General features: G+C 40.9%; 1 protein-coding gene across 1 annotated transcript in view; it reads left to right on the top strand.

The window, feature by feature from the left end:
- LOC126146300 (esterase FE4-like) overlaps positions 1-17,949 on the top strand; it is a 123,398-nt gene that overhangs the window by 91,017 nt on the left and 14,432 nt on the right. The window contains exon 7 of the mRNA XM_049915611.1: positions 1,465-1,630. Coding sequence (XP_049771568.1) covers positions 1,465-1,630 — 166 coding nt within the window. The remainder of the gene's footprint in view (positions 1-1,464; positions 1,631-17,949) is intronic.

Here is a 17,949-nt window from a genome sequence, read left to right on the forward strand (position 1 = left end):
TGAAATCCTTCTTTTGACAATTTTGATGACTTTCCATGTTGCTTCACATTTATTCAAGGGGTTAAGAACACATCCATCTTTACTCATGCATTTTGATGCTTTGATTGTAGATTTTCATGATTTTTCATGATCATGTATTTATACTTATCTACTTTACTGTGATGTTAGGTATCATAATGCACGAGCATCAATATCCTTGTATTATTTAGTTGTTGTGTGTACCCATGAGCCACAATAATGTGGAGCATACCTCTTAATTGATTAGGAGTTTCATATATCATCTGTGCTACAGGGTCCACAATTGGAAGTCTGCAATATATATAGGCATTTTTAGTGATGTTTCCACTTTTACTAAAGACAGATCTAGTCTGTATGACCAGGTACACTTTTTTGACAAAGACTTGCATTTCATCCCAGTCTGATGTCTTTTGACATATTACATAAGTTTTTGTACTTGAAAATGCCCTAAGGCTAAACTCTGGATCATAGAACAATATAAAGTGAAATGGCAGAAGCATCATTCAAAAACTTTTGTGGGACTGTAGCTCCAGCAAAAATAAAATTTGTCAATGAGAAATTTATGTTATGTGACCATTACTAACTGAAAAATAAGTGAGAACAAGGAATATGAAACTATGGGTCAAAATTGTTGGCCAGTACTTATCTTTGGAAGACGAATCACATAGTACTTCTGACAGACACATACAGAACTACACAACACTATCCTAGCCTACAGAGCTGTTACTTTCCTGAGAACAGAGGGATAGATTGAGTAACATTAAAATGGTAGAGCACCTCATTCAAACTGTAGAGCACCTCATTCAAACCCCAGGGTGAGATGGAGCCCTCTTTTGTGAAGATGAGGGAAGAGTCCACTGAAACCAACTGGTGATGGTGTTGCTGAGAATCAGGCAGGCCACTGCTCAACAGCCAGTACAATTAATGAACCCTTGCATAGGGTTGAAGCAGGATGGAATAATATACTCATATATGTCATACAACCTCAGTTAGAATCAGTACCCACGTAGTTTAGAGCTATTGTTATTTCCAAAGTTAGTGGCTCTTTATATAAATTTTGCACCTAAAAATGTAATGTATATTTGTCCTGCTATATTGCGTAGACACAATAAGTAAAATTTGGTTATTCAATTTTCTGATAGTGTTGCAGTTTTAATTGTCAGCAGAAATCAAAACATTGAACAATATACAGCTTGGTAAAACTGTAGGAATCATAATGGAAGCAATCTTTTTAATGTGTGGACTCATTGTAGGGAATCTGGTCTCTTCATTGAGTTACTTCTAATACAAATCATTTTTACTGGTTACTTCCAACCTTGTAAGGTATGAAAATAGTGCAAGTGTCATTGGTTGTAACTGAGGAATGCAAATACATTTCAGTAATGAGCTGTAATGTGCTTAAACATCTCAGAATAATCTTATTATCTAGCACAACATATGTTTCAGGACCGTGTAACTTTCTTTATGACTATATGGGTACCAACTCTGGAACCAGAACATGAAGGTGCTTTTCTGGCAGAGGAACCACAGATATTAATGTCAGAGGGACGTTATAACTATGTACCTTATCTAGCAGGCATAACAAGTTATGAACTGCTGGCTAGGACACAAGGTATATTATATAATATATGTAATATCCTTTTTTATTACTTCATTAATTAAACTTTGTTTTTATTAATAATTATGTAATGAATAATATCAAGCATTGTTATTATAAAGAAATATCCAAACTTTCCAAAATAATCCTAAAAAATTGCTTTAAAAACTTTTTGAAAATGAATGAAAATTCTTCAGTGCCACATGAGCTCTCTTTATTTGGCATTACAAATGGTTGCACATCATTATAATTGCATCTTCAGGTGATAATAACTTTACATTTCATAAGACTAGAGAGAATGTACAATGAAAGGCAAAAAGGATGCCCAGCCAAAATAATTTAGAGTCCAAGAACAGACCATTGCACATGCCCTAGTTCATAAGTGCCAGTGTTCACAACTATAGTGGTCTGTGGAGCTTCAGCTTGGTGTTAACACCATTGAATAGGAGGAATATAATAGTTACGACAGAGTATATGTCAAGATTCATTGCAGTTTAACACATTGTATCATTTCTTTTGAAAATCATTATTCGATCATGTAGACATGGTTGAAATATAAGAACTCCACATTGGTAGTATTACTACAATGATGATCATTTCATGTGTGTTTCAATGGCTGATGGATAGACTGATGGTATACAAATATAAATGGTGAGTGTTTGATTATATAACTGTTCTAACTGGATTCAATTGTCATTTTCTTTTTCTTACACCTGTGCAATTAACATTTTAAAGTTTAATTCATGACAAATTGTGCAATTGTAGGCTTTTCTAGGTTTCACATAATTTCAAAAGATTCCATTTTATAATAGTCTAATCTTTAAACAACCAGAAAAATGCTCATAATAAAAATATTGAAAATGGATCTATTTATTTGTAATTACTTCGACCATCACCTGGTGTGTCTATAGTTTTCAGCTAAGAGAAATATATCAGCTGATTGGCATGTTTTATCAAGTCCTTATGCACAATTTACATGAGCAGGTGGATCTGCCTTCCAATATCTGTTATTTCTAGTTTAATATTCCTTCTTCAACTACAATAGCCCTATTCATCTATTAGGCTAAAAATAAGAGAAAATCAGTAGCTCCTTAGTAGGTTATCAGCTTGCTGTACTGGTAGCTGTAGTATGTGTCAGTTCAAATCTCACTGCAGCCTTTTCTTTTTTAGTGCATCACAGATTTTCTGTGCTTTATTTACTTTTTGTTATTAAATTATATTTTCTATTTTTTTCTTTTTTCAATATTCCCTTTAGTAAATAATTAATGTTGGTTTGTGAATTTGATGCCTAAAAATAATCTTCCTTGGAAGGTAATATTTCTGACCTCCAGTAACATTAAAAATAATCATCCTCAGAGGGTGATATTCATCTGACCTCCAATAAAAATAAAAATAATCTTCCTTGAAAGGTGATATTCATATGATCTCCTATAAAAATAAAAATGACCTTCCTTAAAGAGTGATATTCATCTGACCTCCCATAAAAATACAAATACTATAATAGCAAGTAGATTCTATTTTGAAATTTATATTGTTGGCCCAATAACTGCATAGATCCTTTATAGAAAAATGAAATAAAATAAAATGAGGAGTAGGCTATGTATAGCTTGAATATTTTGTCCACATGCCATTGACATCAAGAACAGATTGGATTCTTTGAGGCATAGAATTTACAAGTCTATGGAAAAACTCCTCATCCACAGCAATTATCTCCCATGAAGAATGAACCAAATCCCATTGAACATTCACAATTCCTGGAGGGGGGCCAATTGTTCTGCAAAGTCTTCTCAAGTTGAGCCCATATGTGCTGTATGGGATTGACATCAGGTGACTTTGGAGGTCATGGAAGGCACTGAATAATATTCTCCCTCCTTTGAAACCAGTTCTGAATACTAATGCTAGTGTGTGATGGATGATTATCATGTTGGTAAGTGACAATATACTGAAAAGAATAGTTGTTACTCACCATATAGTGGAGGTGCTGAATCACAGAAAGGCACAACAAAAATACTGTCACAAAGTTAGCTTTTGTCCAACAAGGCCTTAGTCAAAACTAGACAACATACACATGCATAAGCACAAATGCACACAAAAGCAGCTCACACACACATGACCACTGTCTCTGGCAGCTGGAACCAGTTTGTTGGCCAAAATCTAACTTCCCAACAGTCTTTTTGTTGTACCTTTCTGTAACTCACCATCACCACTGTATGGTGAGTAACAAGTATCCTTTTCATTATATTGCTATATTCCATGCTGGATTTTCCAATGTTGGTAAATGAGACATCCTTTGGAGTACCAAAGTCAATCTCCAAGAATGATTTCATTTTCAAGAAAATTTTCAAGCATGCTGAACTGAATTTAACGTGGATACATTCTAAAGTTCCTACATCCATGTAAGACATCCAGATCCAACATTTCACATTTATGTGTCCATTTCTACTGCATGTGGCAACAAAGTGTGTGTCATATTGTTGTCCACTTGTGTGGTAAACAAGAGCAAGGCTTCTGCCTGTGGACACAATTGCACTTTCATCAGTGAAAATGACTTTCCTTCAATCTACATCTCCCCCCAGGGACTCACAATTGCTAGTCTATCCATGGCTTGTTCATCAGACATAGGTTCTATGATAAGAGCAAGACAGAATCTTATTCCATGGTCCCTCAGTCTTCTGAGAACAGTTCTTGATAAGCCCAGGAAATGTTAAGCTTTCCTAAGTTCCTAGATGATTGACAAAGGAGCATTCTGGGCCACCCTGACCAATTCTTCATCTTTCCTCCATGTAGAGACATATGGTCTTCCGTGGTCTTCCAGGTATTGGACGTCTCACTACCTCATCATTATCTCTAAATCATCTAACACATCCACTTGCTGTGGAAGAATCAACACCATAACGATGTCCTGCCTCAGATGCACACCTTTTCCAAGAGAGAAATTATTCACTCATGAACATTCACATCAGTCATTTTGAAGCAGACCTATGATGTATGCCAGTCAGCTTATATGTTTCTCTTAGCTGAAAACTATAGAGATGTCAGGTGGCGATCGAAGTAATTACAAATAAATACATCCATTTTCAATATTTTTACAATGACCATTTTTCCATTTGTTTAAACAATAGACTATTATAAAATGTAATCTTTTTAAATAATGTGGAACCTATAAAAGTCTAAAATTGTGCAATTTGTCATGAATTAAGGTTTGAAATATTACTTGCACAGCTATAAGTAAAAGAAAATAACAATTGAATCCAGTTAGATTCGAACACTCATCCTTTATGTTCGTAAACCACCAGCCTATCCAGTCAACCATTGAAACAGATGTGAAATGCTTGCCATTGTAGTAATTCTGTCAATGTGGTGTTCTTATATTTCAACCATTGCTATGTGCTTGAATAATGATTTTCAAAAGAAATGATACTATTTATAAATTGCAATGAATCTTTACATATACTGTATCCTAACTATTATATTGATTCTATATGATCATGTAAACATGAGGTTGAAACTCCAAATACCACTAGAGTTGTGAACACTGGCACTTCTGAACTTGGGCATGCGCAATACTCTGTTCTTGGATTCTAAATTATTCAGGCCGGGCAATCTTTTTGCTTCTCATTGTACAGTGTCCCAACATTCAAGTTGTAAACCAGTTAACTGCATAAACTACAAAATGTTGATCACTGAATGACTAAGCTTGGAATTTATATACCATGAGGTGCATGTTAAAAGTGTCAAAACTCATGCTCCCATAAAATACCAAAGCTGTATTATAATAGACTCAAGGTCTAAAAAGTTCACTCCTTATTAAATTTAGTCCTAAAACACAGTTCTCATTAAAAGAGGAGAGCAGATAGCATGTGCAAGATCTCCACCATGAGGCTAAAACTGTAGTTCAAATAGATCACCAATAAAAGTTTGGTAAGATAGTGAGGAAGCAGCTATGAAAGCATAAAACAGCCATCCAGTGATAGGTTCTTACTCTCAGCTAATGAAAGTCCATCTTGTATGGCATCCATTAGAGTGGTCTGTTTTAACAGTCACACTGTAGAAGAGGACACTGAAAGGTACTAATATAAATAATAAAATTATATTATATATATTATAATAAAATTATATTTTCATCTTTATCAAGTGACCAACTGTTCTATTGTACTAATTTTCAGTGAGTGTTATACTCTAATGATTGCAAATATCACAACACTAACATTGATACATGAGACTAAAATCAACTTTATGTCATAGATTGCGTACATGACAATTCCAATAGTAGAACTGCTGAACTGTACATTATCTCTGACTTAAGAGATTTTAGCACTGCCTGAAGTCTCTGTGTACTGCACTCAGAATTTCACAGCATTATGGTGTGGAATTAAAAATGGGTTGGATAAGTTTGTGGCGTAGAGTGCCATAAATATTGATATTTGTTCTGTGCGCAAGTGTGCTATCTTTGAGGAGAGGGCTTTGGGGCAGGATGTTGGACGCGAACGGCAGTTAGCCTCCGGACTTTTATCCGTGTAGAAGCTAAGTGTGAATAAATCTGTATCTGAGAGAATTCTAGTTGTTTACCTACAACTATTCAATATTCCCTCACTGGTGACCCCGTTTTTGTGTAATACACGTCCGAGTTACCACCCGAAGGTTATTTACACTCCTACCACGTCGGGTTTCTCCGCAATCATGAGGGATTTTGTTCAGCTCCAGACAACGGCCTTTCAGCATTCACCGCCGCCCGGATACCAGCAAAATCTCTCCAGCACTCCTGCCATCGTAGTGGACATGCCGCAAGAATCTTCAGAATCCTTCAGCCAGAACATGCAGTGGAATTCATCGAGTGCCAGTGGCAGTGTCTTCCAACCGCCAACGGTCGTGGACTCTGGCTTTGTTAGCCTGGACCTTCCCACGTGTTCTCCACAGAGTGTTGGTCGGAACATTCCTACTCCTGTGTCGAACACACAATTCAATGCAGTTCATGGTGTCGAGCGAGGTATTGCTACTTTGGAAAATCCAGTAGTAAATTCAAACTCGAATCAGTTCCAGCCACGTGTGTATCCTTCCGCGCCAGCTAGTCAACAGGTGTTCAATGCTTGCCAAACAGCAAATATCACACCGAGTGTGCATCCTAGTGGACGTGTGTGGGATCCTTGTGTTGCTTCTAATCAGGTCAACAATTCTGTGCTGGACAGTAATTACTCCGACATCTACAACCAGCCCCACCACTCACGGTCGAGTGAATACTGTGTGCATAACGGACATTCACCGGCGTTCTTAAGCACTTGTGGCTTCTCTCTGAGCCACCACGTCAATGAGAATGCACATTTTGACTACGATCCTCACACCGTTCGAGCGTCCGTCGCTTCTCAGCCGCCTCCCCCGGCGTCAAGTGAATTTAGCGATTCCCGTATTACGGGACGCCAATAATTCGGACTCGCAATCTTCTGCATGCTCTACTTCCGTCCGAAGTAATAGGTGCACCTCCGCAGTGACTGCAGTGCCGAATCTGCCAAAATTACCAGACTTCAAACCCGCTCACCCGGAGTTCTGGTTTAACCTGGTTGGGCAAACATTCAATGTCTGTGCTTTGGACGACGACACACGCTTCGCCTGCCTCATGAACCATCTTCACGACCGCATCGATTTAATTTACGATCTGGTCAAAGCACCCCCCCCCCCCCCCCCCCCAGCAGGGAAGTATGCTGTGGCGAAACAGACGATACTGGAGGGTGTCTCTAAAACCAGGAGAGAAAATGTGCGACAGCTCATCTACGAAGAGCGTCTCGGCGACAGGTCTCCATCCCAGCTGTGGCGGTGCATCTGTCTTCTCGTCGATGAGCAAGTTATGCCTGATGACACGCTCGCAGAAATCTGGACTGAAAAGCTGCCTTTGCCTGTCCAGACTGCAATCTCTGCGTATGAAGATAGGCCAGTAAATGAACGTTTACGCGCCGCCGACAGAGCATACTCCGCCAGGCAATGTGAGCTCCGTGCACTGCATTCTGGACGTGACCGCACTAAGATGCTTTCTGATGCCACGCCCATGTCTGGTGCTGCTAATAACAAGTTTTTTAAACTAGCCGCCCTGCCTGCACCTTCAACTCCCCGCAACGACAGTGCATCGGCCTCGGTGGAAGACTCTGGGGCACATACTCCGTCACCTAGCAACTACCCACAGAAGCACAGGCCCGCCCAACCTTACTGTTTCTTCCACGCGAGATTCGGGAGCAAGCTCACAAATGCCAGTCACGCTGTTCTTACCCAAACTCCAACCGCAGGTAGGCTACGGTGCCACCTCCTGCGATGTAAACAACGGGCACCATCCCACGTTGCACTCCGTTTCGGACAATAACAGTAAGTGTGGTTGAGTCTATGATCGCGATTTACGATCAGGTGTATGTTTTCTGGTAGACACTGGCGCAGACGTCTCTTTGCTGCTGGTTTGCCTAGCAACAAATAGAGTGCAACTACACAAAACAGTACTTTGTGCAGTGAACTTGTCTACCCTACAGTGCTCGGGTTCTACTTTGTATACAGTGAAGAACAGTGCAAGCTGGAGTGGACGTTTCTAGTGTCAACAATTGAAGAACCTATTCTCGGAATTGATTTCCTCAAGCACTATCAGTTGTCACTAGATTTTGTGCAAAATACTGTGTTTTACCCCCCCCCCCCAACAAACATATTCCTTTCGCTTCGCCGAGTGACAGTTCGGCTAACACCAAACATGTGTGCTGTGCTAAGAAGTGTGTAAACCTATCCTTGGAGCTGCAATCTTGGACAAACAAGTGGCTAGTGGAGTGCGCCAAGTCTTTGAAGTTGCGGATGGAACATATGGAAATGCTGCTGCATCTCCGCGACATACACCACGAGTTGGCCTCCACACAACAACACCTCTCGGCACTACAAGCAGACGACTCGTCAGCTACAGACAAGGTCAGTCCATGCCAATCTGGTGTTCCTGTGCCCGCGCACGGTAACGACAATGTTGTGAACTCTGTAAACTGTGTCAGCACCCCCTTTTGTAATGAAAGGGTATGCCCGAGTGCTCATGCTCCTTGCGTTCCGAATGGACAATTAACTTGCCAAGCTCGTGGCAATGAACTACGGCCATCTGCTGTTTGGCCATGCCCACTCGTGCGTACAGCGCTCGTAGCGGCACGGCCCGCTACCAAGAACCAGTGTACCAACCTCGCCCATGTTAACACATGTGCGGCCTTTACGCAGCCTACGAGCGGGTGGCACACCTGAACTTCTGTGCCCTCAGTGCCACAGCTTGGCCCGTCCACCACTGCCTGCTCTGCTTCACGGGCATCTGACTGTCGTGCCGCACCACGTATTGCAGTAGTCACTAACGGCACAGTTCATTGGTTATGTCTAACCGATGGGCCGCCCATATCGCAACGTTCACGCCGCCTCAAGCCGGAATTTATGAAAATTTCAAAAGAACAATTGGACGATCTGTTACAAAAGGGAATAATTGAACCTTCTTCCGGTTGCTGGGCTAGTCCTATCCTGTTTGACCAAAAGAAAGATGGTACTTGGCGTATGGTTGGAGACTATAGGCGTTTAAATGCCTGCACCATCATTGATAAATATCCGGTCCCACACATCGCAGACTGCAATCATGCGCTCGCAGGTGCAAAGTACTTCTCTGTTGTGGACTGTAAGCACGCATTTCATCAGATTCCTATGGCTCGGGAGGACATTGAAAAGACTGCCATAACCACTCCCTTCGGGCTGTTCCAATACAAATTTATGCCCCGTTTGGGTTGAAAAACGCCCCCCAAACGTGGCAGCGTTTCATCAATCAAACTTTATCCCATCTAGACTTTTGTTTCGTATACATGGACGACATATTGGTTTTAGCTTCTGCTTTGGAACAGAGTGAGGAGCGTGTTCAAGTTGTGACAGATATTTTAGCGGCCGCTGGTATTGAACTGAACAATAAAAAGACTCAATTGCACCAGTCATCCGTCACATTCCTAAGTTATGTTGTGTCATCGGATGGTCTGACACCACCACAGGACAAGATCAAGCCTGTTCTCGAGATGCTATGCCCTCAGAGCTATAGGGAATTACGCAGGTTCATCAGAACAGTTAATTATTACCAGAAACATTTGCCAGCTGCTTCTGCGGTGCAGGCTCCTCTCACAGATGCTCTCGCTGGCCCACAAACTTCTGGAACCCGCCAGGTACCATGGACACCAGACATGGACAAGGCATTTAATGAACTCAAACAGCTGTTGGCCTCCGCTGTCACTATTGCTCACCCACAGGCGGACGCCACAATGTTTATCACTACTGACGCTAGTGACAATGCTATCGGCGCAGTACTGAGTCAGACATACAACAATGTTACGACCCCCCTGCAGTTTTCTCAAAAAAACTAAACAATGCGCAGAAGAAATACTCAGCATTCGACAGAGAATTTCTTGCAGTTTATGAGGCCATAAGACGTTTCAGAACTGATGTTGAGGGACGAGATTTCTATGTGCTCACTGATCACAAGCCGTTGGTTCCTGCCATAAAAAATCCTGCGGCTGATCCGCCCCCACGACGCTTCCGTCACATCGATTACATCTTGCAATTTACAAATGACATTCGCTACATCCGAGGAGTGGACAATGTGGTCGCTGATTTTCTCTCACGTGTTGGTGCTGTCACAACCTTAATTGACTTAACGGACCTACCTCGGTTGCAATCGGCAGACCCCGATACCATGCAGTTAATATCAGACCACAGCTCCTCTTTCCAACCGGTACACTCTACTTTCCCTGGCATAACTGACTTAGTGTGGTGTGATGAATCGACTGGTACGTTGCAGCCATTCATTCCTAAGCCCCTTCAACGCCAGGTCTTTGACAAACTACACACATTAGCACACCCCGGTGTCAAAGCTTCCACCCGTCTGGTAGCTGAACAGGTCTGGAGAGACATGCGCCGTGACTGTCAGTCTTGGGCAAGGGCATGCATGGTGTGTCAACAGAACAAAGTTTCCAGGCACACTTCTCCACCCCTTGGCTGTTTTGCCCAACCGCCAGGCCGGTTTCACCATGTTCATGTCGACCTCGTAGGCCCTTTGCCCCCCTCTGAGGGTTTCCGTTACTTGTTTACAGCTATTGACAGGATGACTCGGTGGGCTGAGACTGTGCCTATTCTAAACATTACCTCTGAGACCATAAGTCGAGCATTCTTAGATTTGTGGATCTCTAGATTTGGCTCACCTGTTTACCTCACCACTGACCAGGGGCGACAATTCGAGTCTTCAGTTTTCTCTGACTTATGTAAAATGTGTGTTGTTGTTGTTGTGGTCTTCAGTCCTGAGACTGGTTTGATGCAGCCCTCCATGCTACTCTGTCCTGTGCAAGCTTCTTCATCTCCCAGTACCTACCGCAACCTACATCCTTCTGAATCGGCTTAGTGTATTCATCTCTTGGTCTCCCCCCACGATTTTTACCCTCCGCACTGCCTTCCAATACTAAATTGGTGATCCCTTGATGCCTCAGAACATGTCCTACCAACCGATCCCTTCTTCTGGTCAAGTTGTGCCACAAACTTCTCTTCTCCCCAATCCTATTCAATACTTCCTCATTAGTAATGTGATCTACCCATCTAATCTTCAGCATTCTTCTGTAGCACCACATTTCGAAAGTTTCTATTCTCTTCTTGTCCAAACTATTTACCATCCATGTTTCACTTCCATACATGGCTACACTCCATACAAATACTTTCAGAAATGACTTCCTGACACTTAAATCTATACTCGATGTTAACAAATTCCTCTTCTTCAGAAACGCTTTCCTTGCCATTGCCAGTCTTCATTTTATATCCTCTCTACTTCAACCATCATCAGTTATTTTGCTCCCCAAATAGCAAAACTCCTTTGCTACTTTAAGTGTCTCATTTCCTAATCTAATACCCTCAACATCACCCGACTTAATTCGACTACATTCCATTATCCTCGTTTTGCTTTTGTTGATGTTCATCTTATATCCTCCCTTCAAGACACCATCCATTCCATTCAACTGCTCTTCCAAGTCCTTTGCTGTCTCTGACAGAATTACAATGTCATCGGCGAACCTCAAAGTTTTTATTTCTTCTCCATGGATTATAATACCTACTCCGAATTTTTCTTTTGTTTCCTTTACTGCTTGTTCAATATACAGATTGAATAACACCAGGGATAGGCTACAACCCTGTCTTACTCCCAACCCAACTATATGTGTGGTATTGTCAAAATTTATACTTCTGCATACCACCCCCAAAGCAATGGGCTTGTCGAGCGATGGCATCGCACCTTAAAGTCTGCCCTGCGTTGCCATGACTCACTATGGACAGAGGCACTGCCCTTCGTGCTTCTTGGCCTTCGTGTGACTTTCAAGGAAGACCTCAAGGGTTCCGTAGCCGAGTTTGTGTATGGCCAACCTCAGGTTTTGCCTGGAGAATTAGTCACTCCGACCCCACTTCCACGGCCCTCTGAACTCCCTTCACTTCTCAAGCGGGTGCACTTGCACTGCAGCAAAATTCAGCCGCCACCTCCGGCTGCTCATACACCTCGGCGCGTGTACGTACCGCGCACGCTAGACTCTTGTGAGTATGCGTTTCTCAGAGACGACTCAGTCAAAGCCCCGCTTCAGTCACCCTACACAGGTCCTTACAAGGTCGTCAAACGCTCTGAGAATAGCATGGATCTCCTCATAAAAGACTCTGTAACCACAGTCTCACTCAACCAAGTGAAACCAGCTTTCATTGAGCCTCAGGTGAACCTCCCCTACCTCCCTGATTCTGCCCCTATTTCTACCACTCCTGCTTCAAGCGGCCATCCATCTTCCCACACCATGCATTTGGGTATTGATTCTCCACAGCGTGCTTCTCTGCCGAGCACTGCTCCTTCTCCGCGTTCATCTAATTCGAGTGGCCAATCTTTTCGGGGCTTCACTCCTCACAGCCCTCGCAGTCGAACTGCCAACCACTCAGATTCTACCATTGTGTTACCATCTTCATGTGACAGCTCTTTGTCACACCATTCAATCCACGCTGGCTCCTCGTTGCCTTCGGTCACGCTCCCTCGTCTGTCAGCTGATCACCCGAGGTTGTCTCCTGCTCAGTCCAGTGCACCTGCCACCCCCGTCTTAGCAGATGCTTCCCCCTGCCATGGCTTTCCCACACCTCCCTGCCTCCCTACCATTGCTCGTACAGGTGCCATCCAAGAATTCACAACACATGTGCACCCTGATGACATACATAAATTATCTGTTGTCGTAGATGGCGATATGGTGTGTGTGGTATTCGCGTGTGACAATACTGAGGGTGGAAGTGCAGAATCTCGTGTGGTGCGCCGCTTTAAATTGAGCAGAAGTGCTGCGTGTGGCAATTTGCATGCCTTTGTTAGGCCTTCTGGCAAGGTGATTCTCCGTCTGCCGGCTGACGAAGTGCTACACCTCCACTCCAGGACGGGACGTCGTCTTCAGCCTCCGGCGTCGCTTGCTGACTTCACCGTCGATGTACCGGGTTTCACCCCCCTCCTACCAGTCGACCGCTTCCGCCTGACGCAGAAGAACTGTGCGTTACCTTCCTTCCTAACTTCTCACCCTCCCCCCTTTAACAGGGATGTACTCCGTACTGTGCGGGGGGGTGGGGGGGGAGGGGGGGGGGGCTATGTGGCGTAGAGCGCCATTAAATATCGATATTTGTTCTGTGCGCAAGCGTGCTATCTTTGAGGAGAGGGCTTTGGGGCAGGATGTTGGACGTGAATGGCAGTTAGCCTCCGGACTTGTATCTATGTAGAAGCTAAGTGTGAATAAATCTGTATCTGAGAGAATTCTAGTTGTTTACCTACAACTATTCAATATTCCCTCAAGTTAATGGGGAATTAAAATGGTGCTGTAGACAAGAAAGTTAATTAGAAGTTCATATGCAATTGTACAATTATTAGCATACATGTATTTACATTAATTAAGTCTCAAACACATCCAAGGACAGCAAAGCTGCTCTGGGCCTGAACTATCATGCTTATAATGCTGCCAGCCTCTGTGAGCAATAGTCCTGTAGTCATTACTGAATGCTTTCTGAGCTTACTTTGATTTTGTGTTGTGTGTTACTTCTTATTTTCTTTTCTTATTTTGAATGTGTGAAGAGAGTAATCATGGTACATCATGGGATTTGAGCAAGACTCTTACAATACAAAAATGAATTGGGAGGCCCTGTGACCATGTGTCAGCTCTGCTTTCACAGAAAAACACAACATGTTTGTAGGCTGCTGGCCCTGTGAGAGGAGGCAGTGTTTGTTTCCCCTACATTCCTCTCCCTTCAGGAAGTCTAAAAGTTATTTGTTGACACATACACACAATTCCATGGTATAGGGACTGCACTACATTTACTGTAGAACTGTTGTAAACAATAGTCAATATTTTCCAAAGCACTATTTGTTCAGAGCAGTGGTGTGCTCCCCATCACTTTAGGGAATAACCATAATGTGTTGCATTACTGTGTTTCATTTAAAAAATGGCACATTTCATACTGGTACAGTGAATGCAACTTAACCTCATCTCACACTCTTCAGTTGTTGCAGTTTAATCATGCACAAGAATAATCATCTTATGTGGAAAAAATTTAGTATTGTACAAGTTTCTTTCATAAACTACATACTGGTTTCACAAGTCATTTATTGTTTTAGGATCCTATACCTCAGTCAGTAAAAATGGAAACTTATGGAATCACAGTGTTCTCTGTCTGTCTGTCCAGCTGTTTGAAACCCATTTTCTCAGGAACTGATAGACATATCAAGTTGAAATTTGTCACTCATTTAAGTCTAGGATCCCTTTGCAGTGTAATAAATTTAAGTTTCTAAGTTAATTCAGTTGATAGATATTGCCATTTTTGTCACATATTCTGATACTTCAAACTCACCCTACATAATCTGTAAGGTAGTTCTCATTGGCCTAGAATCATGAAATTTGGCAAGAAACAAAATTTCACAGTACTGGTAAGGGCAAAAATCAGAAAATTGTTAATTTTTAATTATATAAAATGATAAAAATATATTTTTGTCAATTGTTATCTGTCTGTCTGTCTATCAGTTAAGACCTTTTTACCTCAGGAGTTATAATAACAAGATTCAGAAGGGTGTAGTGTGCAGTAGTAATTTGAAGATGAGGAGGCTTCCATAGATGGTGTAGTATGGAGGGCTGCATCAAACCAGTCTTTGGACTGAAATCCACAATAATAACAACAACAACAACAATAGCAAATGTGAAATTACACAAAAATTTTTAACCTAAAACTTAATATTAAAATATTCTAGAAAGTCTTGGAATTCCCAGGACTGATATCTTGCCAGTATTGATATGAATAACAGCCAAAAGTCATTGAGATTGTAAAAAGCCCTCAGAGCATCAGGCTTACTCATTCTTGCAAATATTAAATAAAACTCCAAAAAGACATGTAGTAATCTCATTTTTTTTTTTTTGCACAACTATTGCTGAATAAATGTTCCATTAAAAAAACTTAGCATTACAAAAAACAGCTGGGAGCTGTAGTTGGTAGCTATTAAGTTAGTGTAGATAATTGAAATATGGTAAAATCTGGCAGATCAAGCAAGAGGTTCAATAGATGCTGCAAGTTTACTAGCTTCTATGTCTACATCTATACTCTGCAGACCAATGTGATATGCATGGCACAAGGTACATACCACTGTACCAGTTATTAGTTTTTTCAGTTCCATTCAGGTATGGGGCACAGAAAGAATGATTGTTTAAATGCCTCCATGTATGCTGCAGTTAATCCCTGTGAAAGTGATACATAGGGGGTTGTAGTCATTATTTAAAGCTGGTTCTTGCAACTTTGTAAGTAGGCTTTCTTGGAATAATTTATGTTTATCTTCAAGAATGTGCTAGTTCAACATCTCTGCAACACTCTCCTGTGGAACAAAAAAACCTATGACCATTAATGCTGCCTTTCTCTGTACACGTTCGATATCACTTGTTAGTTCTGTTACAGGTCTCACAGACATGAGTAATATTCTAGCATGGTTCTGTGTGTGATTTGTATGCAGTCTTCTTCATTCACTGATTGCATTTCATTAGTATTCTACCAATAAACAGAAGTCTGCCATCTGCTTTACCCACAATTGAGCCTATGTGATCATTTGATTTCATATCCTTATGAAGTGTTACATCAAGGTATCTGTATGTGTTTACCGATTCCAGCTGTAACTCATTACATTATAGTCATAGGATACTGCAATTTTTCATTTTGCGAAGTGAACAGTTTTATATTTCTGAACATTTAAAGCAATTTTCCAATATTTTACCACTTGCAAACCTTACTAAGTGAATGAATGTTTGTAGAGGTTCTTTCAGGCCGTACTTCATTGTAGATAACTGCATCACCTCCAGAAAGTTTGAGGCTACTATTAACATTGTCTGCAAGGTCATTAATATGCAACATGAACAGCAAGGCTCCCAACACACTTTCCTGGGGCATACCAAAAGTTGATCCTACATATGTCGATAATTCTTCATCCAAGATGTTTTCTGTATTCTCCTTACCATAAGATTCTCAATACAGTCACAAATTTTTCTTGATACCCCATATGATCATACTTTTGATAATAAGTATAGATGTGGTACGGAATCAGATGCTTTTCAGAAATTAAGAGATACTATATCTCCTGAACTGCCTTGACCCAAAGCCTTCATAATGGCGGATCATGTGAGAAAAGTGTGGCTTGAGCTTCATCCTAGATTTATCCAACAGCTTTGCTGCTCTGGAGATGAAAATTTCCATATGAACCACACAGTTCAGGAACACAATGACAAGACAGGGAAAAAAGTGCAAGCTAAATTTATGGTAGTCAGAAGGGTAAAAATACCAACAAGGTCATTTTGCTAGGGAGTAGTCATGGGAGGGGGGTTGTCTGAACTACTAAATACTGGGTAGCTAGTATTTTTAAAACAATTATAGAGCTCATCTATGTTATCTGTAGTTTTAGCTCTCTAGGGAAAGATCATGGTAATGAAGATCATGTAATGGTTATTAGGGGCACTGGGAATAATTTGAGCTTTTTCTAAGAGATTACTTCAGTGATCAATTTCCAGAACTATTTGTTGTAACCAGAACAATATGTATCCAACAGCTGAGATGTCCAATATTTTCATTAGACCTACTTGAGGGCAAAGTCTTCCAAAAGAGAAAGCCACCAATTAACTATAGACTCAGTTGCATTAATAAATGGTGAAACAAAGAAGTGGACTCTTGGACAGTACAAAGGATAAAAATTGTAATGTATTTGGACTTTCCATCAAAACATTAGAACCTAATTAAATAAGAAAAATGAGCTTCTCATGTAAATACAAGACAATGTAATGTTATTTCTACAGATGTGCTCTTCAAAACAGAATACCATTTGGAAGTCACAGAAGAAGAACAGATGCTCCTAGACTTATACAAGTTGGTATCACTTTACTGTAGGCGGAGAAGTGGCTATAAACTCAAAAAAGTTATTAAAATACTTCTCTATCCTTGAAATGATGTTGGTATTCATATAATACTTTTCAGTTCAAACACTTTATATTTTAAACTTTCACAGATAATAACTTCTGCAAGTTCAATACATGAATGTGCATAGCAGTCTATCTTCAACTGTTCAATAGTCTTTTTTACAATCACCACAGAGACTAACACATCAAAGAATACAACATAATTATTCCTTGAGTTCTCCTCCCATCTTCTGTGATGCTGGCGGCAAACACTTGTTGTTGTCAGTGGCTCGCCTTCTTACAGTCTTCTAATAACAAACTTCCGACCTCCAGAGAGAAACAGGTGGATCGGTAGAAATGTTCTCACTCTCCTGCACTCGTACCTAAAATATCAGGTGTTCAAGACAGTTGGAGGCTGACTGTTTCTAGAATTTACACAGAAATTCTTGAGGTACTACAAAGTCCTATGCCATAGACGTTATTGAATACTATGCTGAACACCTGCTTGAATGTTCTACTTCAGTAACAGACTTGCTGACCTACAAGACAGTAGTTCTGACAATCTATATGCCACTAGTAGTAAATGGTTTAACTTCATTAAGCAATTCAAGGGACAATTAAAAAGACTTAGTAGTAATTTATGAATCTGTGCACAATTTTGGGTGAACTTTAACTAATACCAGTATCAACAGACCTTGAATATCATTACATCCAAGGTCAATGAACATAATTTGCATTATGTACTGCTGCTTGCAGTAGTGTGCATTACCAAATAACCACTAAAACATTGAAATTGTTGAACTGTCTAGAACTTCTTAAACCCACAAAGCACAATATTTTTAGTATAGGTAAACCAAGTGC

This window comes from Schistocerca cancellata, chromosome 2 (genome assembly GCF_023864275.1).
Source record: "Schistocerca cancellata isolate TAMUIC-IGC-003103 chromosome 2, iqSchCanc2.1, whole genome shotgun sequence".
Lineage (NCBI taxonomy): Eukaryota > Metazoa > Arthropoda > Insecta > Orthoptera > Acrididae > Schistocerca > Schistocerca cancellata.